Source organism: Anopheles stephensi, chromosome 2 (genome assembly GCF_013141755.1).
Source record: "Anopheles stephensi strain Indian chromosome 2, UCI_ANSTEP_V1.0, whole genome shotgun sequence".
Lineage (NCBI taxonomy): Eukaryota > Metazoa > Arthropoda > Insecta > Diptera > Culicidae > Anopheles > Anopheles stephensi.
Genome location: NC_050202.1, coordinates 57,866,959 through 57,894,938, shown reverse-complemented (window position 1 = coordinate 57,894,938; position 27,980 = coordinate 57,866,959). Strand labels below are relative to the sequence as shown.

General features: G+C 47.2%; 1 protein-coding gene across 3 annotated transcripts in view; it reads left to right on the top strand.

Annotated features, from left to right (window-relative positions):
* LOC118506372 (GATA-binding factor C) overlaps window positions 1–25,830 on the top strand; it is a 94,051-nt gene extending 68,221 nt beyond the window's left edge. For all 3 annotated transcript variants that reach the window (XM_036043395.1, XM_036043397.1, XM_036043394.1), the window contains exons 5-8: window positions 14,929–15,063; window positions 21,979–22,162; window positions 22,275–22,462; window positions 22,598–25,830. In XM_036043395.1, coding sequence (XP_035899288.1) covers window positions 14,929–15,063; window positions 21,979–22,162; window positions 22,275–22,462; window positions 22,598–22,621 — 531 coding nt within the window. In that variant the 3' untranslated portion in view covers window positions 22,622–25,830. The remainder of the gene's footprint in view (window positions 1–14,928; window positions 15,064–21,978; window positions 22,163–22,274; window positions 22,463–22,597) is intronic.
* Window positions 25,831–27,980: the final 2,150 nt, after the last annotated feature.

Sequence of the window (27,980 nt, the reverse complement as noted above, 5' to 3'; positions counted from 1 at the left end):
TGCCGTGAGTGTGTGGCATGAATGAGCCACGGATGACATTGAGATAATCACGATTTCATCTGACTGGCGCGCGCAGACACCGGGAATGCAAGATGGATGGAGCACCCAAACGTTGGTCTTATACTTGCTGGCGCGGGTCACACAGCAAACGCTGTCTAGATTGCTGGTGAGCAGCAGCAGCACGACACAGACCTATATGCTGTGGATCTATCTTCGTCACGGATGACGGAATACGGTGGGAGACAGCTACGGAGCTAGAGTACGTGCTGCATCAGCCCTATAGTTTGTGTGTTATCAGAGCTAACAGAGCCTTACTACTGGCCCGTGCGCCTAGAACAAACAACCCATCAACCCGCACAGAAACTCCACGTAAAAGCGTTTGAACTTGAACCATCAAACGACAATCGAATGTCAAACAGTTTGTGGTTTTTTGTTGCTGACAGGATAATTGTCACGAATGTCAAGAAAAACTTTCTACCAAGAATTCCCTAATCTTTCCAAAATACAACCTCATGCCATCCGAAAAACTCGAATAATTGATTCGACTTGCGCTGACCTGCTTTCGAATGCGCAATTCACCACCACAAAACACTGTTCCGGTACAAAAACTTTTGCCAAACCAATGCTTCAAGCCAGCAACCGTGGAAAGCTCTTTAACCACACTGAGGGCAGATCGAGATTCACCCGGTTTCCCGGGAATTCATTTGCATATTACAACGAATGAGCCAACGTAACATGGCCGGAATAAATACTGTTTTATTAGGAAAGCATTTGCAAAGGGAAAGTGAAATGGGACTTCCTGCTCGTCCTACGCTTACGGATCATGAAGCTCTACTTGTCTTCCCACCGAGCAGGATTCGTTGCGAGGTCGCAAGGTCGTGCTGGCCGCGTCGGTGAGCGTGCAGTGATTGTGCGACCACTGGCGCGAGGTCTTGAGCTCATCATCATCCGCACGAACTGGCACGAAGTTGCGACTAAAGGGACGAAGCCTGTTCCGTAGCTGGTCCCGTGCCGTTGGTCCGTTATGTTAATGATGTTAATTATTGGGTTATAAAATTTATCGATAAATCAGTTTTGCTCATCGTACTACCGGTGCACGAAACGACTGCACGGAGGTAGCAAATGGTTTTGCTTAAAATTCTAAAACAACAAAATCAAACCCGAACCAAGGGCCTGAATTGTCTGTCGAGCTGTCGGGCGTACCTTGGTTGAGTGAGTTGTTTCGGGAGCGTACTGCTTCCGGCTCCCGGTCGACTCCGATGCGATGACGGACGACGATGGCGACGCAACCGGGCAGACAGGTTTATAGTCTGTTTGAGCAAAGTTATTAGCATGGCAATCGCACAAACCTTCGCCCAGGCAAGCGTAACCGGCAGCGCGCGTTGGCAGGCAAGCAGCAAGGTCGAAGAAATAATTTTCCATCCCGGCCAGAACCTTGGACCGTGCCGTGCAAACCACGGGCACAAGGTTGCAGCGCTTGACATCTCTATAGGTAGGACACTCTTCAGCTTTGGCGACCCTTTCCGCAGCCAAAGCCATCGCTCGCTCTTGTTACCTTTCTTTCGACTAATTCGAGGAATTCATTAGCTTGTTCGATAATGCTTACCCCGTACGACCGGGGCAGCGCGCGTTTGGGGACACGGTTTTTATGTGCTTTTAATTGTGTCGAACACGTTTTAAAACGACTCCAAACTGTTCGTGCGCAGCAAACGAACTGCGTCCGTGTGCAAACGCAACCGGGGTAACGGGTAAGGTTCAATCCGATATCAGTATTTTGGACCGCTTTTTTGTGCCTCGCTGTTGTCTCTCACTATTCTCGATCTCACGGTCAAGCCGATCGCCAACAAAACGCCAAGGAATCATCCGATCGACGATCAACGCAAAATGTTTGGAGGGTTTGGGTCGTTTCGTTGCTCTCGGGGAGTGAATCCGGAAAAGTAATTTAATTAATTTTCGAACATAAAATCCAAGGCGCAAAATCGTGAGAGACGTTCGAGTTGGGTCCCGAAAAAAAAAAAAAAACGAAACGACTCGGCAATCGGTCGTTTTTTTTTCTCCGAAAATCCCCCTAACTCCTTTCGGCAACAGAAGGAGCTGGGCCTTTCGGGGACTACAAATTTCCAGCGAAATTGAAACGCGATACATTCCAATTAGCATTTTGGTGACTTGCCTCACGATGCGAGCGCTCGCGCCTCCACCGAACGTTATGGGTGCGCGTTGCAGCAGCAGCAAATGCAGCAACCACATCAAGTTCGGCACCTTCGACACGGACACCAAACCCTCGATAGGACCAATAAATTAGATCCTAAGCCCAAACCGATCTTCCGCAGCAGAATGGGCAGCGAAGGCTTAGGGCGGGAAGCGGAATGCGGATGCGGATGAGCAGCAGAACCGAGGCAGAGATTCCTATAGCCTTCTCACACGGGCAGAACGACTACGAGCTTGCCGATCGTTATTGTCGCCGATGCTGCCTGCTAATATAGTTGTCAGCTTGGGGTAGTTGCGTTGCTTGGTCTTGGTTACCCGGTACGGTATTTTGTCGTCGGCCGAGGTCAAGATGGATGGTACGAGCATTATTGCGAAGAAGTTTTGCAAACAGCGAATCGCCGGTGAAATATGGTTCCTTCCACCGGTGTAGCCATCGGCTCTTGCAGGACAGTTTCATTTACGCAGCGCAGGACAAGAACTGCTGCTGCTGCTGGTGCTGCTAAAACGCTGCTCCCCAATGTTTTGCCGTCCGGATTCTTTCACACCACGCGGACACAGAGCTCTCCCACAGCCTGTTGCATACCGAAGAAGAAGGAAAAAAAAACTCGCGCCCGGTAAGCGAACGAAAGAACAAACAAGGCAGAACAAAACGTACCCATTCCATACCCACCGGGGTTCGGTGAAGTTTGGCAGGGCTTTAGATATTTATAAACTTTGATGTAACATATATTTTAACACCATAATTTAACTACCGCCCTGAACCGGACCCGGCCAGCCCCCCAGTTCGGTTCGGCCGACGTACGCCGTCTCTCTCTCTCTCCCTCGATGGTGATAATATTTTGAACATCACCTTTTCCTTTTTCCTTTCCTTATATTACGGTCCAGTGTTGGAGGGTTTGTTTCATCCCCATTCTTGCTCATCGTGTTTTAAAAAGTTTTCTTCACACCTCATCGTTTTTCACTTGTACCTTTTGCGCACTGGAGTCCGGTGACGTTTTCAACCCCAGTCTAACCGCGGACAGGATGGTTCTTCTGTGCGCAGGACACATCTGACACTTGCTTTGTTCGGTGTGTTGTGCTGAAAACTCACCCGAGGGCCATGCCGTGAAGAGATGGCGCATAATATTGCACACAGTACTCCCTTTTCGCCACACGCATTGCGGGTGGAGAACGGGAAAATCGATGCTTGATACAAGGGAGCAAACAGCGGGACAGAAAAAAATAGAGAGAGTGAGAGCGAGAGAGAAGGAGAAAAAAATCCAACGCACAAACAGCATAAATCAATGTCACTCAGTGGAAGGAACCTGGATGTGGGAGCGGGAGAACTCTGGGAGGCAAAACCATCCCCCCCAAAGCTGGGATATGTTGGTGGTGTTTTTATTCGGTTTTATTCCTCTGTACAACACCAGTCACAGTGGTCTCATCTCGATTGGCGCACGTTGGTCTAGAAGAGGCGTCTGAGTGGCAAGCATACTGAGGCAGATTCTTGGAAATCGAATATGCTGGTTATGTACGTATGCCTGTCCTGTTCATCAACCAAAAAGGACGCACGCTGGAAGACAATCGAGAAATGTAATTCGAGGGTTTTGTGGTACTCGAATCCAACCAGACTTGCAGAAGAAGAGGTCTTGTTGAGGCACAACGTCTTGAAGAGGTTAAAAAACTGGTGTATTTTATTGTAACAAATTTGAGCAATAATACGCCTGCTTCCATGCACCTCCAACCAATCGAACTACTCGATGAGAGGAGGCTTGTCTCATTAGAAATATATTACTATAATGCCGTTTTTTATGACCCATAAATGACTCCTAAAACCAGTATTTGCTGTGAGCGAAAACAAGAAGAGAAGAGCAGAGAAAGGAACCGGAACGTTAAGCTACGTGACAACTACACGACCTGCTGCTGCCACTGTTGCTGGTTCGGGGTTCGTTTTCGTATGCACACGACACGCGGCCAAAAAACCTCCACCACCAATTCGCAGCATAGGTTTCATTGTCTACCGGGAAGAGTCTCGCTTACCCATCGTGACTAGAAACAAATGGCTTATAATAAAATTACACTTTGTGTATCATAAATTCGCGATAGCTTACGGGCCTGTGGATACACCATTGGGCTGGCAACAGATTCTCCCCGGCTGTAAAGGGCGATGCGAATAGCAACAACAAAAATTGTTTGCAAAGAAATCGGTACTCCGCTACGGTAGATTGGTTCGGTAGAAGGGCTCTCCCACAGAGGCTCGGGGAACCCAACGGTTAGTTCACATTTCATAAGAGCTTCCACTGTAGACCGGTGATGATGGTGGTTGTGGTGGTTGTTAAATTACTACCATAATAACATCAACGGCAGCAGCAGCTAGCGACACTAGCTGCGGTGAAGTCAGCAGAGCAGCTTCGAACTATGGTCGTTTGCAAGGGTATAACATCCAACTAAGGTAATGGAATTTGTATCAACCGATGGTACCGATTTCGGCCGGGAACAACGAGCACGGCACTAACCCACTCCCACTTTGCTGGCACAGCACCCGAAATGGCCCCCACTGAACAGGGCGCCAGTTCCAATCCCATCCGCTGAAGGCTTTTGGATTAAGCAGCCAATATAGACGTCGTCGTCGTCGGCTTCGGCAACGTAGCGCTACATGCCGTTGCCACCCCGATGTTGCCGATCGTCTCGTGCACGTTGTTCTTTATCAATTTATTAGATTATAGGTGATTTTTATATGAACAACGATTGTTATTGTTTCAACCAGGCAACCAGGAACGAGGCCATAACCTCAAGCCACGCACCTTATTAATTTTACTATCCTTCCAAACCCGTACGGTACGAAACTCCCACGACGTTCGGCAGAAGGCAAGAGGGCGAAAACTTTTTTCCGTCCTCTACACGGAACCACCTGGTACTCGTGGTGTACCTATACTTCCTGTGCCGTTTATGGTGATAGTAACCAGGGTCGGGCCGGGTATTGATTCACGCGGGAACCTATCTTCTTCGACTGGGACGCTCGTGTGTACGTGAGCTCTCAATAAATTGCCAAGAAATTACCGGCCGTAGACAAATAAGGAGCACGAACAGCGTCTGGCCGGTACGGGTCTTTCCCGGCCAATGCCGGTGTGCTACCGAAACGGATGCTATCCCATCCCGGGGTTGCAATGCCGCAAACCGCAGCTAATCCCAAAGCCCAACGACCCACGACGACCTCCGGAGGAAGGCACCGAGAAATTACGGAAATTAAATGAAACGCAACGACGCGTTGATCGGGCCGTTTTTCGTTTGACATTGAACCTTTCGGAGTGGACTTCACGCAACTGCACAAGGTAAGGGGTGCTCCCCATGGAACCTGGCTGGCGGATGCAGCCCGAAATTGAATGACAATCTAATCCGCCACCCTGTGCGCGGTGTTTCGGCTAACGATAATCCGATTTGCTCGATTCAATCAAAAGACCAAGAAGTCTCTTCCGGAAATCCCGCTTAACGCTTTCAATTTTCATACGACCGCACTCAAACCTCCTGTGCCAGCCGTCAATTGGTTGCTGTGACTGTTGTGCCTCACCGGCCGTAGAATGCATACGAATCGCTCAGGAAGCGTCAGCGAGACCCCACATAATAATAAGCCACCGGGTGGAAACGAAAACAGGCAGACCGAGGCTTACGACCAGTAACGAGCCAAACGACAAACAACACAGCAACACAGAAGACATCGAGAGCGGCCCGGAGTGTCTCGCATTTGTAATCGGGACGAGTGTGTGTGTGTGTAAACTACACCGCGCAAGAATTGTTGCAATATCCAGTCCTCAGCGATCCCTCCCTGGGAAAAAGGTGTAACAAGCCGTTAAAGAAAGCACCCCATTGCTCTTCCCAGTCCTTCCTCGATGCATCCAAATTGCATCCTGTACAACCCAAGACACAGATTAATGCCGAAACGAAACGTGAAAGAAAACATGAGATGAAAACAGAAGTAAAACGTATAAAGTAACACGCACAACGGCAACGGCGATCGATCGGTTTCGGCGACACGGATCGGATGTTGGCTCGGTTGGGAATGTTGCTTGCGGACTTGCGAAGGTCCAAGGCGAACTGGTGCAATTGTCACGCCTCTTTTTGATTTCCAAAGTATTACATTAATCGATGGCTGGCGTACACAGCTACACAGACACTTGGTGCAGGTTGGGGGGGTAGGGGGGATGAGTTTTCTTCAATCCTGTTTTCTATTCTTTCTTTTATGCCTGAAGCTGTATTCAAATTTATCATGCAATTTATACATCTTTGTTTAACAAAATTGGAAGGAAAAACATTTATGTTTCATTTCAAAATCTTGTTGCTTGTTTGTTTTTCCGCAATGGAAAACGATTAATTTTTCCTGAAATTTTTCTTCTTCCATCCACCGCCGCACAATGGGAAACAATTATTCACCCTCTTGCCTGTTTTGACCCCTTGTTTCCAATTCTTTCCGCAATGCAAGCCGTGCCTTCGGCTGTGCGTCAGAAAGCTATCCAACAATCCATTAAAGTCGAAACAAAATGTATAATGTGCCAGCATCTAGCATCCACCCACCTGTACACCTCACTCTCTCTCTCCCTCTCTTGAACCACCCTCTCCCCACCCCGAAGGCGGCAGCAAAAGATGGACATAAATTATGAAGGTGATGAATTTCCTACAACTAGGGCCGACACAGTTGTCGGGAAGCGCAAAACCCATTGTGCTAGGCGAATGGGAACGAATCAAAAAGCCTGGTCGATAGCCCAATTTTTTGGGGCTTCCAATCCAGCTGGAACCGTGTTTTTCCAAGCTACGTCTTTAGGCAAGACATTTGGAGGATGAAAAAAGCAAAACACGCTACACTACACGAGCACCGAAAATCAGCTGCAAAGTCACCGGCTACAGCAACGTTTGACTGACGTTTGCGTGGAACGAGATCGAGGGGGGTGTCCCCATTTACTACCGGGGTGTCCGGACCGTGCCGTGGCAGCGAATTTCATTAATGAAATGCCACTGGGCAGCGCAGGTCCAACCCCGGTGGCGGCAAAAACCCTACGGAACCGGCGCGGTAAAAATGGTATGTCAAGAATTTTGACGTTTCGGAAGACGTTCGTTTCGGGCGGCCCCGTACTCTGACCGGTTCACAGCATGAAGGAAAAATGTGGAGGGAGGGGGGGGGAGGTGTACTCAAAGAGGGAGTGCGTCTATTATTGCCGGCCCGGATGGAGAATGGATTTTGATTTTCTCCTTTGTTTTTGCCATCCCACTGACCAGTACTACCCTGATGCTTGGAATGCTACGCTTCGGTAGCTACCGGAGAAGTTTTTCCTTTCGGTCGGGAGAAATTCCGGGTGAGTTGGGTGTGGCCACGGCCGCACGGAAAGCCGACAAATGGCGTTAACGTTTTCGGTAGCCAAAACTTTTGACTACCGCCCGTCGGGATACGGTGGTACTGCGGCAGACTCTAGGTCCGCCGGTTTCCGCAGCCCGTGAAAGCGTATCAATCAAAACGAGGCAATTTCTCGCTAATGGAAGCTGATTTACGTCTATCAAACGTGGAAGCTAAAGGTTTGAACCCGAGTTTGCTCATGATTGTGAAGGTTAAGTTTTTTTTCTCTGTTGAGAAGGGTCGTCCAAGATCGCCCAACAGCCATCACTTTGATTGTTTTTCAACTGCGACATGAGGGGCGAGGGCATTCATCCCAGCCTAAAAAAATAGGTGCGTTGCATCTACTAGGTAAAAGACTTTGTTGCCAGCGCTTGTCTGCCGGCCTGTAGTAGTATCTGCCAACAAAATGGAAGCCAAAAGCATATCCATCTTCATCCTTGCTTCCCGGTTGCGGCCTCCGGACCAAGCCGGAGGGAGGAAATAAATCACCGTGTGGGATCTCCGAGGGGGTGAAAAAAGGGAGGGGAAAGGCAGGGAGGTGGAAGATAGATTTTTTGCGCAACTGCGTGCGTGCCAAACAACTACCACGGCACGGTTTTGTGGGGCATGCGCATCGTATCTTCTGGGAGTTTCGCGTATCTAGATGATGCTCGTCTGGATCGGATCGGTATCCCGATGCCGCGATACCGATACGGCCAGAGAACAAGAAAAAAAACTGGGGGTTCGAGTGTGCTACTGATGCTGCTGACGCCCGGGAACCATCCTTTCATCGTGCAGAAGTAGAGAAGAAAACCAGCAAGGAACTTTATGTAATGGGCCACATTTTATTCCCTTCAATTCCGAGTATAAAGAGGGATTCTGACGAGAATTTTTCCACAAACCATTTCTGGGCCCGTTCGTCCCGACCAGGACTCGAGATGGAAAAGTTTTCCCCCATGTTTTTTCCCTGTCAAGACGTCACACATAGAAGAAGAGTTTCGGTCGAGAGTTTTCGGTAAGCGGACGTTGCACAAACACAGCCAGCGCACCGGCTCTACCCCGAGGGTACCAAAAGGGAAAAGTGACAAAGTTTTCATTCCTCCTCCACCCCCTTTCCACCACCTTTTGCTCTTCGCCCCGCAGCATCCTTGGCACACAGACACACACACACAGCGTGCGTTTGACTATTCCACCATTTTGCGTTTTGCTATCTGGCCGGGCTTATCTTGATGCTGCTGGGTGTGGAAATTGTTTGTTCTCCAAACATGTCTGCAGCATGAATAATTTATATCGTTAAGGAATCCTTTTCTCGCCTCCACTTTTGCCCTCCCTCCCCTCCCCCCCAAAGGCACGCTTTCCCCCGTGCGGGATGGGGAAAACTTTAACTCTCTGCCAACTGGGACGACGCTTCACGGGAAGTTTCTCGGGCTTGTACAGAGACCCGCCGATCCGGCCATCCTTTGCTCTACCACTATCCTTTGGGGATTATTTCGAAGACGGGGGCGCACGGCGTTTTCAGCAGGACTCCCAACTTAGACCGGCGCGATCTTTTCTATTTCACCATCGCACCGTCGCCACGATTAAAGCGTTTCTATAGCGCAGGAGAGAGCGCTCTCTGGGGGGGGGGCTTGGAGATTGGTATCGTTATCATTCGGTGTTTAAACACGCACACACACACACGCACTCACACAACCATGGGGATGCATACATACAAAGAGGGTGCTTAAAATAATCTTCACTACGATTTCATCCCGAACGGGACGTTCCCTGAGCGAGGGTTTTAGAACAGACCAGGGATTTAAGGATTCTTGTCTGAAGTGTTTTGCTATTTTCATCCCCCCCCCTTCACGAAAATCACAAAGTCCCTGGTTTGTTGGGGGAGGAACTCGGAATTGTCTTCGCGCCACTAGATGGGCGAAGAACAAAGAGCATCCTTTTCCTAGGCCGCAGATACCCATATATCCTTGGGGCGTTCCGGCTCTCGCCCATCCGGGACGGCAGCATCCATCCCTGCAAGCATGGAGATGGGGTCTCGTGTACCCCGCAGGGCAACCAATTTGGGTGTGGTGGGTGAGAAGGAACATCAAGGTACGGTGGCAGGAGGCAGCAAACACTCGGTCTCTCGCACACGTACATGTGACCCAGCTGTCAACTTTAATTGGTAGCTGATCTTACCGTACCGATAGTGCGTTATTTCGATTCTAATTTATACACGCACATATATACTTGGATCCCACCTACTGCAACCCTCTTCCCTTTCGTTTACCTCCCCACAAACACACACACATATACGGCTACGGTAGGAAGATATAAATATACGCTTTCACACACGCACTCAAACTGGGGCCGCTTGCTACTGGTGCCATTTTACCGATGTTGTTTCGTTTATGTCTCATTTGAAATCATTTCTTGCGAGTCCCACGTACGGCCGTGCCATCCTTTGTATCTGTGACAAGGTAGCCGAGGGAAGAGATTTCTTGGCGAAAAAGGTTGTATTGGCAATGAAGACGATCAAAAATATTTGCCTTCTGATGCCAGGTTTTTCTTGGAGGGAGATGTCTATAATATCATTTTAATACCTCTGCAATTTAGCGTATTTCAAGTTTTTTAACATTGTAGAGCTATTACATTAAATCGATTAAGATCGTTCCCCAAGCCCCTACTGTCAACCATGGTTTATGCCACTCCATCTTTATGCTCATTCCCACGCACGCAAAGAGCTCCAGCCAAAGAGTACCAATTGGAATCGTTTAAATGGCACCACCACGCATCAAAAACCCGGTATCCGATCACCGATAGATATCGGAGGACGCAGGCGTGAACTAGCTAGGAATATTACTGCCATCGGCAACTCAGTATCCAAAATATGACAAACGAATAGGCAGACATCATGCCGAGTTGTCTCGTAACGCAATTCGATCGATAGGAACCAGTTCCAGTCAAACAACAACAGCACGACAACCAAACACACACACACACATACCCGAAAAAGCGTCCGGGAACAAGCGGGAGAAGCTCTCAGTTACTGTGTATGTTTTTTTTTAACCTGATGCCTTGGATGGTGTGTTGAGTTCCCGTTTTTCCCCGTTTGCCGTTGCTCGTCATCCAGCCTTCCCCCGCTCCTCCGCTCCAGCGTTTAATTAAAGCTGATTTTGGAAATCGATACTCAACCGCAGATAAAAACCAATTAATAACACCTTTGTTGACAGTTGACGCTGGCTGTGGTCCGTAGTACAGCTTCCCTACATCTGGTGGTGGTTTGTTGTGCACGCGCTTCGATACGGATATTACTCGATCGGGAACGTATCGATCGATATTCGAACGACGCTAGGAAATAGATATGATACACAAAGAACGAACAGAAAAAAGAAACAAATCCGGAACCCAACCGGAACCGGTCCACGGATATCGGGAGCCAAGGATATGGGACGAAACCACGCGACGCACAATGTTGTGGCTCTAAAGTGCGTCTGCGGAGTTCTAATCTTCTTGCCTTCTCTCTTTGCTCGACTCAAACCACTTCAAGTCCCTGGTCACTGTCACTGACAAAAAGCACTAAACACAAAATGAAAAAGACTGACTGACCACGAGTTTTTGTTGGAGTAACCGATTCGTTTGACAGCTGAACAATATCCCAAAACGGCTTAGATAGTGAGGCGCGACCTGGTGCGGAAGGCACGGCTGGCTTAGGCACACGAAAACAACAATTACTGGATTGATGGATTGGAATTGGATTGGATTGGATCACCGGTAAGCCAGACCCAGAGGCCGGGGTGTCCGAGAAGTGACATGCGTGAAATGGATTCAGGAACCGGGAGCGTACGATGACGTACGAGAGTGGCTATGGTTTTAATTGGGTTAATGTCAGTTTGACAGGCACTGGTTCTGGTGGTTCTAGCTTCCTTCCCTACGTTCTACCGCGCCGTCCGCGGAGGCACCACCCCCCTCGAATACCTACTGTGGTTAGTTTGCTTATTGTCATCGGAAAAGTGGACGAACGGCGAAACCTGCAGCCATTATCATCATCCATCTTCTTTCCGCTGGATGCCGGTTGATGGTGAGCTACAAAATTGATGAACTACTACCACTGCTGCGGCTACGACCACTCGCCTGCCGTGTCGCTCGGACCTTGATTGACCACCTGCAACGCTTCCGCTTTACCGTGCGTCATCCACTACCGCATCCTCTCGCGCCCCCTCCCTGACTTCATCCATTATTCAGGCCCAAAACGTACTCGAAAGGACGCCACCGGCTTTGAAGCGTGTTTGGTTTTTGACGTTACCTTGGTTACGCCATTCGCATATGCTCACGGGCTATACGTACAAGCTGTCAAAACATCGCGGCCGTCACCACCAACCACCTACCACCTTCCAATCCAATGTGCCACAGCTCTTGGTTGGAATCGTAAAACCCCACAGCAAAAACCACATCCGCCCCCCGAGTACAGTGCATTGCAATGCAGTTCGATGCAATCGCTTCCCAAACAAATCTCACCATCTCTCTCTCTCTCTCTCTCTCTCGCGCTCGAACGTCGGGAAATCGATCGAGAAAAGTAGGCGTGGAAATGTGATTTGGCTCGCGGTTTGGCGCGCGCTCTCGTTTCGTAAGCCGCGCTCTCGCACGGCGATGTTTTTTGTGCTCTTGTTTTGGCGTTTGCGCTCGCTCGCTCCCGGCAGCTTCACCCAGTGGGGTTTTCTTTCGCGGGCTTTGGGTGCAAAAGGGGCAATTGTCTGTCTGTCGCGTTCGGGAGAAAGAAAGGTTTTGAATGCGACCCACCCCGAGCCCACCCCAAAACCCGAAACAATGGAAGCGCGTGTAGCGAAGGGTTGGGAAAAACAAAATGGATTTTATCGATTTTCCAACACCGATTTCCCGAACTGGAGTCCGTCTCTCTGTGTTGGTGAGCGTTGATGTCGACGCGTCAGAGTTTATGGTTAACTGCGTGCTAAAACTCATATTATACACCCCACCCCGGGCTCCTATCCCTATTTTGCTTACCCCTCACGATTGACATTGGAACGGAATGGAAGAACCCCTCATTTCCTCCCTTGGGGATGATTCGCCCCAACCGCTGGTCGTAGCCATTTAATTTGGTCATAATTAATGTCACCACGATGAGCACCGGATGGCGTAGTAGTAGTAGTAGGCCGGGAAGCCTTACGTGGAAAATCCATCCCCACCATACTCCAATCAATAACATCCGGCTCATTTTCATTCCGAAAAATGGTTGCTCGTTCCTCGCACCATGAACTTCTCTACCAGCTCGTTACACCAAATGCCATTACCATCGGAATGCGTTTCGGCGGAAATGATCCGACACAATCCGCTGCCAGGATAATGCCAGGACGCCCGCTCGGTGCGATGTTCGTTCTGCGGTGGCCTTCGTCGATTCGATTTCATTATTAATACCGAAATTCTGGGGCGCGTGTCTCGTGGGATGGGGTGGTGGTCCCCTCCGTAAAGTCCCGTGATCGGGAGGAAGAAGGACATTTGAATAAAATAGTGTGCGGCGTCACGGAAATAGGATTTATTTTGTAATCAAGACAGAGTGGTGCATGCGCTTCCGTGAGTGGTGCTGGGTGCGGCTGGAGAATGAAGTTTGCACGGCAGTTTCACTTTCAGCTTTGGAATCGTGCTTCGAATGCGATTCTTGGGTGCGTTGAGTGAGGAAAAACCTTCAAAATTTTGGGACTATTTATAAAGTATAGAAAAAAAAGAGTCTCTCACAGCTAAAGAGCTCACAATCTCTACGTCGACAAAACATTTAATGCAAAGATACCTCATTTGTCTTGTGCGTTGGCCGGTCGTTCATTATCTAAACACCCGACCACCATTAACCAAACAACGCCAAAGCAATCGCGGACAATTAAAGTGTTAAACCAATCCATCATTCCCGCTGGGTGTTTGGAGGCTTCGAAGCTCGAGTTCAAGCCACCAAGTTGTCGGACGAAAAAAAATTAAAATCAAAAACAAGCAGCTAAATATTAATGAATGAACAGGGCGAAAGAGAAAAAAAAGAAACATTATCTAGTCTCACTCAACCCTGTCCACACGCGATACGGTCATGATGAGATCGTTTGGACATTAGTTTCTATTTCTACTGCTTTTTGAAAAGCTCATCACGTGTTTGTTTTGTAGTTTCGTCGGTGCTTAATAATGCTTTTGCAAACCAAACTCAACGCATTATAAACGCTTTCCGTACAGGGCTCATCAGTCATCGGTGGTACGAGTTTCCAAACGCATGATTTTCGATTCGGAACAAACTAATCCTAAAAACTGCATAATTCCATTATGCAATAGGTTTTTTTTCTCCTGAGGCACATCTAATAAAGTCTTGCGTAGGAAGTGGATAGCAGAAGCACAAATAAAACCAACGATGTATGTTACGGTTTCTTGACGATGTGTGGTAAAACACATAATTCATCTTTCTTTTTTTTTGAGAGGTTTTCCGAAACTAGCTGTCAGAAAATGTGATGATTGACTAACGAACCGATTTACGATATTTGGACAATCTGCTTCCCTTTGAAATGAATAGAAGAAGACCAACAGAAACTGACGAAAAATCGCATTAATACGTCTCTGTCTGTAGGACATTAAACAGAGGTAGATAAAATTTATGTCCAGCCCATCATATCACTGTGATGTGTCTTGGAAAATGGTGGTGAAATTTGTGTGTCACCAAAAATGTTCCGGTAGTGCTGCTTGTCACAATAAGCCACGACATTTGTCGGAAACGTAAGAAATCAAATTTTGAACCGAACGACCCTTGTCCACTACAACCGCTCCGGGCTACAAAGCTTGAGCAAAATTAGACATACCGTCAGCCGGTGATGACCGTCCGATCGTTGTTCCAGCCTCAGGCAAGGATACCCGGTGTGTCGGTCGCATCAAAGTTGACCGATACGATTTTGAAAATTGACCAATCGCTCGATCGACCAGCCGTTCCTGGGCGGCAGCCACCGAGCGTGGTGCAATAAATCAATTTCAAGCGTAATTGTTTTCCCGAGGCGATCTCGGAGGTGCGCTTTCCCGGCCCGGTACGCTTCTTCGTAGGCAGATCGGAGTTTTTCGGAGGCTTAAGCTGCTTCACACTATTCAAACGCTCGTCTGGCTTCGGGCTGGTAAAATTCCACAACTTTCGTTAAATGTCATGTACTCCTGAGCTCACCGCAGATAGCGGCAGCAGATTCCACGATTGAACTTCTTTGTAAGGAAAGGAAGCTCGGACCAAGATTTGATCCCCACGCGATCGCAAAACATTACTGAACCAATCACCGAAGCATCTCGCCAACAACAGAAGTGCATTTCCCGCGTCGATAATGTTTGATGTATGATTGTTAATTCTCTTCTCGCTTTTTTTTCACCATCTCTCTTTCCAGTCGCTTCAAAGTGCCGCCCGACGTGCCGGAACATCGTGCGCCAACTGCAAAACGACCACCACCACCCTCTGGCGAAGGAATCAGGGTGGCGAACCAGTTTGCAACGCTTGCGGGCTCTACTACAAGCTGCACAACGTAAGTACCCCCCCACCGTAGCTACCGGCCGTTTTTGCGGACCGCGTCTACTGGTGTTATTAAGGGTGGCGAGAACACGCCACGGGATGTAATAAATTGCACAGCGAAGAACTTAATCAATCGATAGATTGATCATCGGTGGCAGGATGGAATATTGGGGACGACATCGCTGCATGGATTATCCGGTTCGCTTCGAGGGTCAAAGTAATAAAATTTACGTACACCCGGGCCGGCCGACTCGGGGGTGAAAGACGAAAATAATGACCCATTAATGGTGGACATTCCTGCAGCAGCGGATGAGATCCTGTCCGATTTCAAGACCCATTTACCATGCATCCATCGGGTGCCCTGTTCCTGTGCTTTGCCAATACGGAATGGTACACGGAAGCGATTAATATTCGAAGTACGTGCGTGTGACTAAGGATATCCGGGAGGACGATTTGTGTTTCTGGTAGTGTAACAGGATGCCATATGTACTGCGCCATGCAAATTCAAGCATTCTCCTCTACTCCTCGGAAAACTGTTCCTCACATCGAAGTACCTGCGCTTCGGGTCGGGTGTTAAATAAATGCTGTTGATTTTTTAGGATTTATTTTAATTGAAAGCAAATAGTTTGCTCGTCTCGGCTAGGAAATGAGCCTGGGGAATCCATGTCCACTCCGTGTGCAGCGTACATTAAACGATAAAAAAAAACCCGAAATCAAATCTTTGAACAGGAAATTAACTTCATCCTCTAATCTGCCATCATCGGGCCTGCCAGACCAAGATACACCCGATATCACCTCCGGTGAGGGTAAAGATTATGGCGCTTCATATTCTGGCACGTGTCGTCGGTTGCTCGTTTCGCCGGCCAAACGCTCCCTCCCTCAAGGTTCACACATAGTACGTGTCCCGGATGTAGGAGCGTGTCCCTTTTTCATACGCGTCGATGCTTCACGACGGGGTTGTGGGAATTGCTACCAGTCCTGCCCGATATGATGACTTTCCGCCCCAAAAATCTGGCCACCGGGAGAGGATAATCATTCTGCAGTCATTGCCATCATCTCTACCCTCGGCGCTACCAGCCGAATGATAATAGGGTGTAAATGGTTTGGGAAGTGCGATAAGATTGATTTACTTCTGATTCGGATACGAGAGGGTGCGCTCGTTTTGTGAATCTGGATGCTGGAACGATGGAACAATGAATATTAAAGAATAGACGAACGCCTTGCGGTTCTACCCCAGGTTTTTTTCCCCGGATAAAGCAACTGGAAAGAATTACGGAGGGCTGGTTGATGCTCATTGTAGCAGAAATCGGCTTTCTTTCCACTGATGTCCCTTACTGGCAATCACGGATTTGTCAGCAGTAAGCGCGGGTGAGAGATTAAAACACTTGAGCTGAAATCACCGACCGACTGACTGGAGGGAAAATTTGTTGGGAGATAAGGAAAAATTGGCTTCGCTTCCCTCCCCCTCTTTTTCCCACCTGTCCTTTTCAATTGCATTACATCAATCAAACGAAACGAAATCGAAGTAAAAAAAAAAAGGTACCTCGACCTAGACTTCATCGTCGCATTACATCTCCGGTGTGTTGACTCAGCAGAGCATCAATGGGACAGCAGCGAGGACAGTACAGTCGAACAACAACAACCTGCAGCCACAGCCGAAAGGTAGTGCACCTTTCGGAAAATCGTCCGCCAAAGTCGTACCGAGTGAAGAAATGTCAGGCACCATTCACGAAACCAATTCCCATCCTGCCCACAATGATGAACGGGGTGATGGGCGGCCTCATAGGTAGGAAGAAAAAAAGTAAGCGAAAGCATAATGATACCGCGCGTCCATTACCCGATCGGATGGTTACGGATGGTTGTCAAGCTTTTGTCAGACGATGTCCGCGGCCTTTGACTGACAGTTGAAAAGACGACAGCCGAATGGAAGCCGCAAGAAAGTCGGGTGGAAAAACGCGCCACTATGCGCCAACAGACCGCCGCAAGGCACTCATGGAGGAGGCCTTGAAGGTGCCTCGAGCGCGAGTGAAAATCGGCGTCCAGCGATGGGTGTGCGTTTGGATCGCTCTCAAGGGGGATTTTTTTTTTGTAAGCGCAGTGACAAATAGTATGGGAAAGAATTTTATAACGAGAGTAGTTGAAGTAATAAGGGGAAAACGGAAAATGGAAAATAAGGTCTAAACATATAATAAAAGTGTTTATTGGAAACAAAAACACAATTAAAAATGCAACTAATAATAGTCGGTCTTCAGCAACAGATAGCAAAACCCCGGACCATTACTGGGCTAATGAAAATGGAATGAAAAAAGGTGATTATTCAAATTTATGCAAAACCGGACCGGAGTGCGCTGCTTGACCGAGTCGTTGTTGGGCATTTTCGGGGATAGTAGAGCGAGCTCATGCGATGCTTAGCAAAAATTAAACCCCCCAAACCCTTGTACCAAGGCCACAAAATCGAGCTAATGGAACTGTTGAGAGGGTTCGGGTGCATGTGTGATACGATATCTGGTACATTTTACTGGGTGGATTATGGTATGTGGACCGCAAAACAATCACATTGCTACTATAACAAGGAACATGGTGTTTATCTACTGAAGACAATGTTCGGGAAATGTGCCCATCTTCTCTCTCTACGGTACAAGGGGAAACCCCACGAAGAAAGTAAATGCGCTAGTTTCTCCTAGCAGGGTACAAAAATGGCACAGAGCAAACAACGAAAAAATGCATTAAAAAATTAAAACTACATCAAGTTTGAATCAGCCCGCCCCTCCAGCTCAGCAATAACCCAGTGTGTGTGTGTGTGTGTGTGTGTGTGTGTGTGTTAGCTCAAGCGAGGAAAAAGAAATGTACCACAAAGAAACAATTTAACCCTCCTGAGTAGAGTAGAGTTTCGGCCTGGCAGCCAGCTTGGTTGGTGTTGGTGTCCATTCGATAAGAGACAAAGAGACGAAAGGAAAAACACAACCCCTCGGTGGTGAAGCAAAATATGTCCAAAAGCTTGGTTTTTCATTTTCATCATAAAAAAGCTTGTGTGGAGGGAGATTTTTTGCCGGTAGGTCAGCGTTTGGAGAGCGTGGAGCCACATGGTGATATTGAAATATGGCCATGATGTGCCTAGCGCAGCATAAATGAATTGTTATGGCCGTAATAATAGTAATTATCATTATAATGTGTTTGTATGGCGGGCTGCGGCGGTGGCTGTCTGTGAGTGCGAGCTGAGTGTTGTGTGTGTGTTTTTGGAGGCGCAGAGTAGACCCGCAAAAGAGAAGCGTCGTAGCGGAGTGGAGGATAATGAAATGTTTGTGAGATTTGAGGAAGTATCATTTTCCTTCCATCTTTTCCACTTCCCAAACGAAGCACGATTAAAGTGATTTAAAAATGGGAAAATATGACATTTAGTTTGAAGCGTCATTTCTCAACCGATGAGAATAATGGTTTGTTTGTTGAAAGAATAAGCTCAACATGGCTTCAAGAAAATGTGACATCATCCAGAGTTAATGAACGAAGGTTTGCTTTAACAAAAAGCAGTTGGACATAAACGATATTGTCCACCAGCTTTATTAACCGCGCTGTACACTCATCAGTCCAGTGATCATAAAACCAATGATTGTCACACGAAATCGTAACCGCGGTGACCCTAAACCCAAAAGCTATATCGCCTGATCCACCCGATAACATCCGGGCACGTTCGGTGCGTGCATGCAGCTACCGATTCGGATCAGCATTACAGTTTCGTTCCGTTTTATGGTGCTTCTATCACTGCAATTAGCCACGGTGGTGATGATGAACCTTCGATCACTAACTGTATACATCGTGGTCGTCCTCGCGTTATCGTGACACGTCGCGATCTTTCTGGCCGATCTAATCGCCCGGGACACAACTCAATCCACACGTTGATTAGTGGTTGTAAAAGGGTTTAAGCATAACCCGACCCGATTCAACCACGCGTCCCCAAAATTGTTGCGGAGTGAGAAAAAACGGTTCGTGTCCAAGAAATGCAATCGCTACGACGGTTATCGGTTACGGATGCTGATAGCCGCTCAGTGCATGATGTAATTTATATTGTTACGTGCAATTTTATTGACCATAAAACGAGCCTTCCATTTCAGTAGATTAACCGTGTATGGACGTACATTACACGTAGTCAGTGGCTTTGTTACCTGATTGATAACATTCTAGAGCTGCTCGGGTGGATTTAAACTACCCCAATCAGCGCCACATCGCAACCGGTGGGAGATTTTCAATTTTGATGCTACTTAAACCACCAATTATCACCGCCCGTAAGCGATCGGCGGAAGACAAATGTACTGCATCGTCAGTGGCAACCTTTATCGAAGCGCATCTGACAGCTGTCAATGTGGCGTTGAAGAGGCGGGCTGAGAAATATGGTCGCCCACGTGGTGTGTGATCGCTCGTCGGTTGCTACCGAAAACCGGTGTAGGATAGTGCACATAGAAAGAGACAGAGAAGGAGAGACAGCGCGAAAGAAGGCGATAATTATCATCCTTCAGATGACGTACAAACTTAATTTGAATGACAAATACGATTGTGATCTCGGCCCTAGCCCGGTGGGCTTCGGGAGGTTCAGTGAGTGTGACACCTTTGCTGGATTTGTTTGTGCTGCTCACACCGTGACACTTGCCTGGTTTACCGGGTTGGCGAGCCTTGGGGGTCTGAATTGCATTTGGAGTGCAATATGCAATATTTATATTGAAGGGAAATGGTCGAAAGCTCGGGAACCAATTCGATTTATTTCTTTTCAATTTATTCTCCTGTATTGAGTTTTACGTGATCTTTCAATTTCTATTCTGTAACTGGATCGACTCCAGGTTATTGATACCCTTGTAGAGTCGTTTTACAACCGCACATGGAGCATGCGGAAATCTGATAGAAAACACTCCCTTCTTTAACTTGTCTAAGGAGGCTCTTGAAGAATAACAAACCCTCCATGAGGATTCCGCAATCCACAAAAGCCATCGAACAAAATAGTTTCAATTGCAGGGTGCATTGTTCCGCACCCCATCTGATCCTTAGCCTCTCTGACATCGGTTCAGTTTCATGTTTCTACCTGACGATCAACACAGGAGGTTATCCCGATTCTTCTTACACTGAATGTGTCCCTTCTCCTCGTTTCGCACAAACAAACACGGCCGCACCCAAATTCGGTTGTTGCCTGTCTCTGCCAGGACGTCCTGCTGTTGCAATTGCACAGTTCTGCACAAGCCAATTTGACAATTGACAGATATATGCGTCCTCCCGTCGAATGCACCGATGCCCTGGGAGTGCTGCTACAATTGATGGTAGGCAGGAAATGAAGAATCATGGAAGATTACGATCGCCGAGAGAGATTAAAACCTCTGCAACCGATGTTGAAGAACTGTGCGGGGCGCTACTGCTGAAGAAGTCTTTCGATCAAACATTTAACCGGAACTGGAACTGCTTTACCGCCCAAACATTGCGAGCAGAAAAATCCAGATCATACCTTTCAGAGGGAAATTTGCACTTGCTACTGCACACGGCAACAAATTAACCAATTTGACCAATTCCGAGTTTGTGCAGAACGTTGAAATTTGAGTCCCCGCCAAATTTCGGTCCCACATGAAATGCGTTTGTGTGCAGTAGCAGAGATGAAAGATGAGAGATCGGAGATTTGGCCCTGTAAGATCGTTATCCGTACGACCACAATCGACCGAATCTGGCTACGCAGAGGGACCCGCGGTCTCGAGGATCATCCTCGTGTTGCCTCGAGGCCGGACTTTTTACCCCGAGTGTAAACTCGATAATAAGCCCGCGACATTGCGCCAACGAAACCCCGGTCGGATGTAAAGATTTTCGTAATTAAAGAAATTTTAATGATTCAATTTATCTTCGAAAAATCATCAGTACCCATTTATCCCAGAGTTTGTCGGGGCCTTGGTGCACTTGCAGCTCGCCGGCACAGTGCCAGTGCCAGCCTGGCCAGTCGGGAGAAAGCCGGCCAAAGAACGCCCAAGAAGTGGTGCGCACCAGTAAAAAGGGATAGAGACAGAGCTCGGCTCATTTTCGTAATGAAGTTAGATGTAGCATGCAGAACGCCAATTAACGCTTTAATAACTTCGCTCGATTTCACCCAACAACGGCGACGACGGCGAATCCGACGACGAATGATGATGATGATCGGGCCCTGATCACACCGCAAGGGTACATACATACGCATTCGCAAGAATGCTGATTTGCATCAAGATTTATTTCATATGGTTTGGTTTGCGAAAGAAGGGCCCGCTGGGGCGATCCCTTGCAACGCCGCGGGACTAATTATGGCCCGGATGCTCGCCCGATGGATGGGACCTGGCAGGCGAAAGAATCGACTCGATTGAGAAGGACAGATTTCCCAGAAAACTACCACCGTACCGGGTCGATATCATAGTCGTAGGCATCTCGTTTACGCGGCATTTAGTATGCGTATCTTCTGTAAACGGGGCTCCCTTTACTTGCTTGCGGAGTAGGTGATTTTGGCTCAGGCCTCTGTGTGCGTGTGGCGCGTGCTAGCTAGCACGCGTTGCTCTGGGTAGAACCCCGGGAAGCATCATGCCCGTGCGTAAATCGACCGGAACGCGCCCCGCTCGGAGATTGTGAACAAATGGGCCAAACGCGTGCGTGTGTGTGTGCACTATTGGGTCTGAGGTCTACTTTGGTGGTCTCGGGAAGTGTGCTCGGGACGATGATACGCAAAGATAGACAGGGGCATTGCTTTATGGAATCTGCTCAAAATTAACGACGATTCGGGTGTTTGTACTCAGGTCCACTATTCACGTTAACAAGATCTGTTATTTGAAGTTTTGTAGTGCACCAAAAGGGGTATATCAGTAAGAGACAAGGCTTGGGAATTTTTGATTACATCCACTAATGATGATTTTTGTACCTTTGTTGTTCACGCTTTCACCTGCAGGTTAACCGACCATTGACGATGAAAAAGGAAGGCATTCAGACGCGAAATCGAAAGCTGTCGTCCAAATCGAAAAAGAAGAAAGGAATTCCGGGTTCGTGTCTTCCACTCGGCGGCCATCTTGGAGACCTGATGAAGCCACTGGACCATAAACCCTCCTTCCCGGGAGGTTTCCCCGGTTCGATGGGTAAGTTCAAGATACTATTAATAATATAGAAAGAGCTATAAGTTATCTAAAGAGTGACAACAAAGTACTAACGCTAATATGGGACATTCTATTACTCTTGTTCGCCAAACAGGACAACACGGCCATTTATCTGGAGGACTGCATCCAGCGCACACGCACATGCACGGAGGCTGGTACACGACCGGTATGGGAGCGCTCGGAACATCCGGTGGACTGCAGAACGGCTTCGGTGGTGCGGGCTCGTTAGGTGGAGGAGTCGTCCCCCATTCACAGTCGTACCATCTAGGACTTAATTCAATGGTGAGTATTGTATCTTTACTTTAAGAGCCTGCCTCGTATTTTTCTCTTTATAGAATTTAAATTTGATTTGATTGCTTCCATTTTAATAAACTAACTTTAATGTCTCCTCCCAAACTACTCACCTTTCACCAACAGAGCTGGCGTTCGGAGTACACGTGATGGAGCACCGGGAACTTCAATACCAATTTGTTTGAGTTTAGCACCTCGCCGAAACTTCAGCAGCAACACCAGCAACAACAGCACCAGACATCCCTCCAGCACCAACAGCAGCAGCAGCAGCAGCAGCAGCAACAGCAGCAACAGCAACAACAGCAGTTACTACTGCACCAAACCCAGCATTCCACCCATCAGCTGCAACAGTCGCCATCGTCCAGCTCGTCCCTGTCGTCGATAGCGAATGCTGCCTCCTCGCTGCTGGAACAGCACCATCTCGGGTCGCTGCATCAGCTGCACGACCATCACCACGAATCGGCAGCCAGCCAGCTGCATCTTCATCCACATCAACTGCATTTAGCGACCGCAAGTCAAGTACAAATCTAACTTCCCCAACAACAACAACAACAACAGCAACAAAAACTCTCTTTCTCCCCAAACCATTTCGTTCGATGTTCCGTTAAGAAGCTGCGTCGCAGATGCGTCTCTAGTCACACAGAAAATTCGTACAACTTTTTTCTATTTCTTCACAACCCACGATTATATCTACTACACATACAGAAAGAAAAAAAAATCAGTTCAAAGAGCCCCGTTAGTGTAGCCTCCAACCAGCTCCTGGACCAAGGAGTGCGCAACATCATCTTCAGGAAATGGAATTTATTGGAGAGAGCGCGCGAAGGGACGATCGTTGTTTGGACGATCCAGCACCGGTATCAGTATTATAAAATGATTTTCATAGAGCAATCCAGTAGTCAGTGAAATGCATGGCAGGCTAAACGAAAACACACGGCGTGCAAAAGGTAAGTCGAGAAGTCGGCCAAGTCGAGATACGAGAAGCGGCAAGGGTATCCAAGCGTATGATGAGCGCAAGTTTAAAACGAATTTAATTCAACCCGCCTCGTCCGGCGCTGGAACACGCTGGTGAGAAGCAAATGCAGTGCTGCAGTTGACTTGGGGGGGCTTTGTGGTAGTTCATGTTGTTTTGTTTTTGTAAATAAGATTGAAAATCTGATAAATTACCAATGTTCATCACCGGGGTGCAACACCACATAACGCAACACCACACTCTTGTGGTGGAGTTTTGTACAACAACACAGCCTGGGGGTGAAAACGTACCGCGCCGATAGAAACTAGAAACTTGCGCCCCCAAACGGACAGGCGTGACGGAAGAAATTTATCTTGAAGGCACAGGAAACAACAACACAGGTGATGTACGTTACAATTGATTAGCGGTAAGCAAAATAGTGAATTCCAAAACTGTTAGAAAGCCAAGCGAATCTTAGCGCAGAGGACGCTGAGTATGACGCTGCGGGATACGATCGTCAGGTGGCTAAAACTCGGCTTAAGAGTTCGTAAAATTGGTTTCGATTTGGACAGACAAATGCCCACCATAAGGACAAGCGAAGGCGGGAGTGTGCTGGTGGAGAAAAGTGCAATTTTCTTAGTTTGAATTATCGTGGAAGCAATCAGCCAGGACGAGTTTGAATCCGTTTCTTTTTACTGGATGATTATTTTTTTAAAAGCCAGCGTCGAAAAGCTGGCCATTGACCACGGAAAACAGTTTGTTTCCTTTTCAGTTGCTGACCTCGTTTAAGGAGTAGTGTAATTTATTTATCTAACCCCCCCTGAACCTTATTTAGTAATACACTTGTTTCAGCAATGTGAGGTATTGCACAAAACTGCAATCACAAATTTTGCTCCCACTTTTATTAGGGAACGGTTTTGCCCCGCGCAAGCAAGCCCGTTAGCATCTCGTTGATTGTGGATGGAAAAACCAAATTTTCATACAATTAGCACAAAGAAAATTGTGGGGAGGGGCGTCGATTGTGAGTGGGGGACGAAAAAACATATAAAACAGCAGCAAAAAAACAGAACGAACTTTACGGAAGCAGATGCCATATAAATAAGTAGACTGTAAAATAGTTCAGCAAAAGGCAAAAAAAAAACATAAGCAAAACTTTGCGTAAGCGTGTAGGCGTCTTGATGTTGTGAAGCGAAAAGGGGGTGAAAACATTGAAGCAATGCTGTTGTACAGACACCTTATTACAATATGAATTCGATGTAGAGCAAGAAGCAAACAAAAAGAAGCGAAACGCATCTTCAGTAAAAAGGAAGAGAAAATGATGTGTTTGTTACACATATGCAAATGCAGGTGAAAAATGGGGAAAACAAACAAGCAAAAACATAAAAAGAAATCAGTCAAGGCGAGAAAGTGATCGCAAAAGTCACAAAAAAAAAGGGAAGAACTAAAATCACACAAAGAGAAAGGCGTTTGCATGTAAAGCAAGCTTGTCACGGCAAAAAACAGCTGACAAGCTAGCAAACAAACAAACAAACAACAACAAAAAAACATTTTTAGCGCAAATTATTGTACATAGTAAAAGAAGATAAGGTAAGCGATACGCGTGGAAAACAGCGGGCGACAGGAGCGATTGTAATGAGCACACACAATACAAAACCAACAAAACAACAGGAATTAGCGCACCGTAACACACGTGAGAAGTTAACGTGTGTGTGTGTGTGTGAGTGTGTGGCAAAACAGAAAACACTCAGATGCTCAACATTAGCAGTCCAGACGGGTTAAAAAAAAAACAAACGTTGGTTGATAAACGCACATAGGTAACGTTCATTACACGATTCGTCTCTTTTTTGTGGATGTGTTGACTTATACTATACAATAGTATTACTGTGTACTTTCTTTGTGGTAAGCAGGCAGGAGCACCGATGGCGAAGAAAAGAAAGAAGAAGAAATCATTTTCCTATCCATCCACCCCCCCAACATTTTCCCAACCCCCCGTTCCCGATCACGTCCTGTAAGCTCTTCGACCTCGTACAAGCAAGCAAAAAACACACGGTCTCTATAAATATGCATATAGGCGTATATACATAATACATACATATAAATATAAATGTGTAAATTATATAGAATGTGAATGTGTGCGAGTGCGTAAAACAAAACAAAACAGAACAAAAGAGAAGCTGGCACCGAACACTATAGCTCTAAGATCGATCGACCGAACCGCAGTAGAGTGCGTGTGCGTGTGTGCCGAAAACAGTAGATAAAGATGGCCGTTTGTTGGCTGGTAAAACGCGCCCGCACACACACACACAGAACAAAGTATTGTAATTAATATCAACTGTGGATGGAAGAATGTAAAATCACGGAAAACAAAATATTAATAAAAAAAAATACAAATGTACAAAAAATATTAAACTTCGCGGCTTATTGGTTATTTCTGTTGGCTTGGGCGTAGGGATTTCTGGAGACTTCATTAGACTTGACGGTGGTTGGACATCTTTTTATTTTTCTTCGTTGGTCAGTTCTGGCGAACAAGTCTATTAGACATGGTCAGCTCTCCAATCTGTTTTAAGGTAGAAACAATCGTTTCCTAGAAAACTCCTGAACATTCATTTTGGTACACTGGCCTTGACTACATCCGAACTTCGACAGGTTTGACTCTACCGGAACCAGACAATGAGCTCGCTATCTACACGATGTATTTTAGGATAAATCTTCTACTTCTTTCTTGGTCTATCGACCTCTTGGGTCATGCTGGCTATTTTTGGCTTACCAGACTCATTGTTACCGCATAGATGGATAGTCTGTCCTCACTATGGGCGAACGGCCCAGATGAGAATTGAATCCCGGTCCTGCCGTGTGAAAACCAACGCCGCTGTCGCATCTGCCACCGGGGCGGCCGTTTAGGATGAATAAATATATATTTTAAACCTATCCTCTATACTCAGTTTGGACGCCTCTTCTGTTCGTGTGGACGGCCTAAAAGGACTTTACGGGCTGGGTAGTCCGGTGTAATTCTTATGTCATGCCTTGCCCACCGGAGCCTGGCGAGGCTAATTCGCTGCACGATGATCATCGTACAGTTCGAAGAGATCACCAATGTGGCGGCTCCTCCATTGAACTTCGATATACTTGGAGTCAAAAAACGTTCTGAACATCTGCCTCTCAATCGCGGCTAAGAAGGTTTCGTCAGTTTCGTGTGAGTTCTGTTGTCTCAGAGGCGTTTGAGAGTACTGAGTATGAATGTTCTATACAGTCCGGTCGCGAAAGGTATTTTGACTGGATATTTTTGTAGACGTGAGAAAATGATTTGTGGGCACGTCTTTCAGACAAGACCAGGTCACCAATCTACTACCAGAAAACTTTGTTCTAAAACTGCATCCAATCTCCTACAGATTTGACTCCACTTGATCTAAACATTGAGTTCATTGAGCTCTTAATTTTCTATGCATCGTAGAACTAACAAATACAGTATTTAAAAACACTTCTTCACACATCTCAGAATCTCCAGCGGACGGTTAGCAAGGAACATAAGAATCGTCTTGATACCTATTTCCGTATTCTGATGAAAGATCCCGATACGCTTCCCTAATGGTACGCATGTGCAGCTATTCCCTTTAAACCACCTTATCCAGCTGCATCGTGCTCGTACTCGTGGTGATCGTTTTTAACGCCGGGCGGAAGCATAAATTCCCTGAGTCACGGGCTAGCAGATCCTAAGTTATGTCATTGTGGTGTAATATTTTGGCGTCGATCGTTTAGCAAATTCAACAAGCACATTTATCCACCGTCTTCTTATATCGGCATGAGATTGCACACGATTTGATCGTTTTGCCCATCGGTCCGTAGACACTTGCGCAAAGGATGGCAACACATTTACACAACGTCGACGATGTATCATAATTTGGCAGGTGTGCCGAACTTCCCTCTCGAGGGAATTCCCGCTGCGTGTGATCAGGCCGGAAGAGTCGAACAGTTCGAAAAGGAATAGCACAAAAAAAAAACCCGGGAAGAACGTCCGTAGGTTTTTGGCTCGCGATCGGCTGAACCCAAAGGCCAGCTGATTGCGTGTTGCTCTGGCTCCGCAATCACACACACACACACACACATAGGGTCTTCTTTCCACCGAGAATGCACTGCGATTCGTCATAATTAGGCAGGCTGGACTCTCGTTTTGGGGCACGAGTCTGACTGATTCGGTGCGCACCTTTCGCACTGGACAAGTGGTTTGCGTTTTTGTGTTTTTTCTCTAGATCCTGCTAACAAGGGCGACACGTAACGGCCTCATTTCAATCGCTAGCAGGGTCTTGTCTGGGTCCTCGAAATCGGCCCGGTGTTAGGTACTCGGTAAAAAAAGCGCGCGCGCACGTGCCGACAGGCGCTAGGACGACGGTTGCTGCCCAAGAAGATCGGTTCGTACCCTTAAGAAAGGGCAACAAAGATTATTGGCCCCATTGGCATAAGCGTTTGGCGTTCTTTGGTGTCGTTTAATCCGACCTCATTTTTCATTTATTTTCCCGTTTTGAATTTATCATAACTTTTGTGTTCCCTGCTCTATGGTCCCTT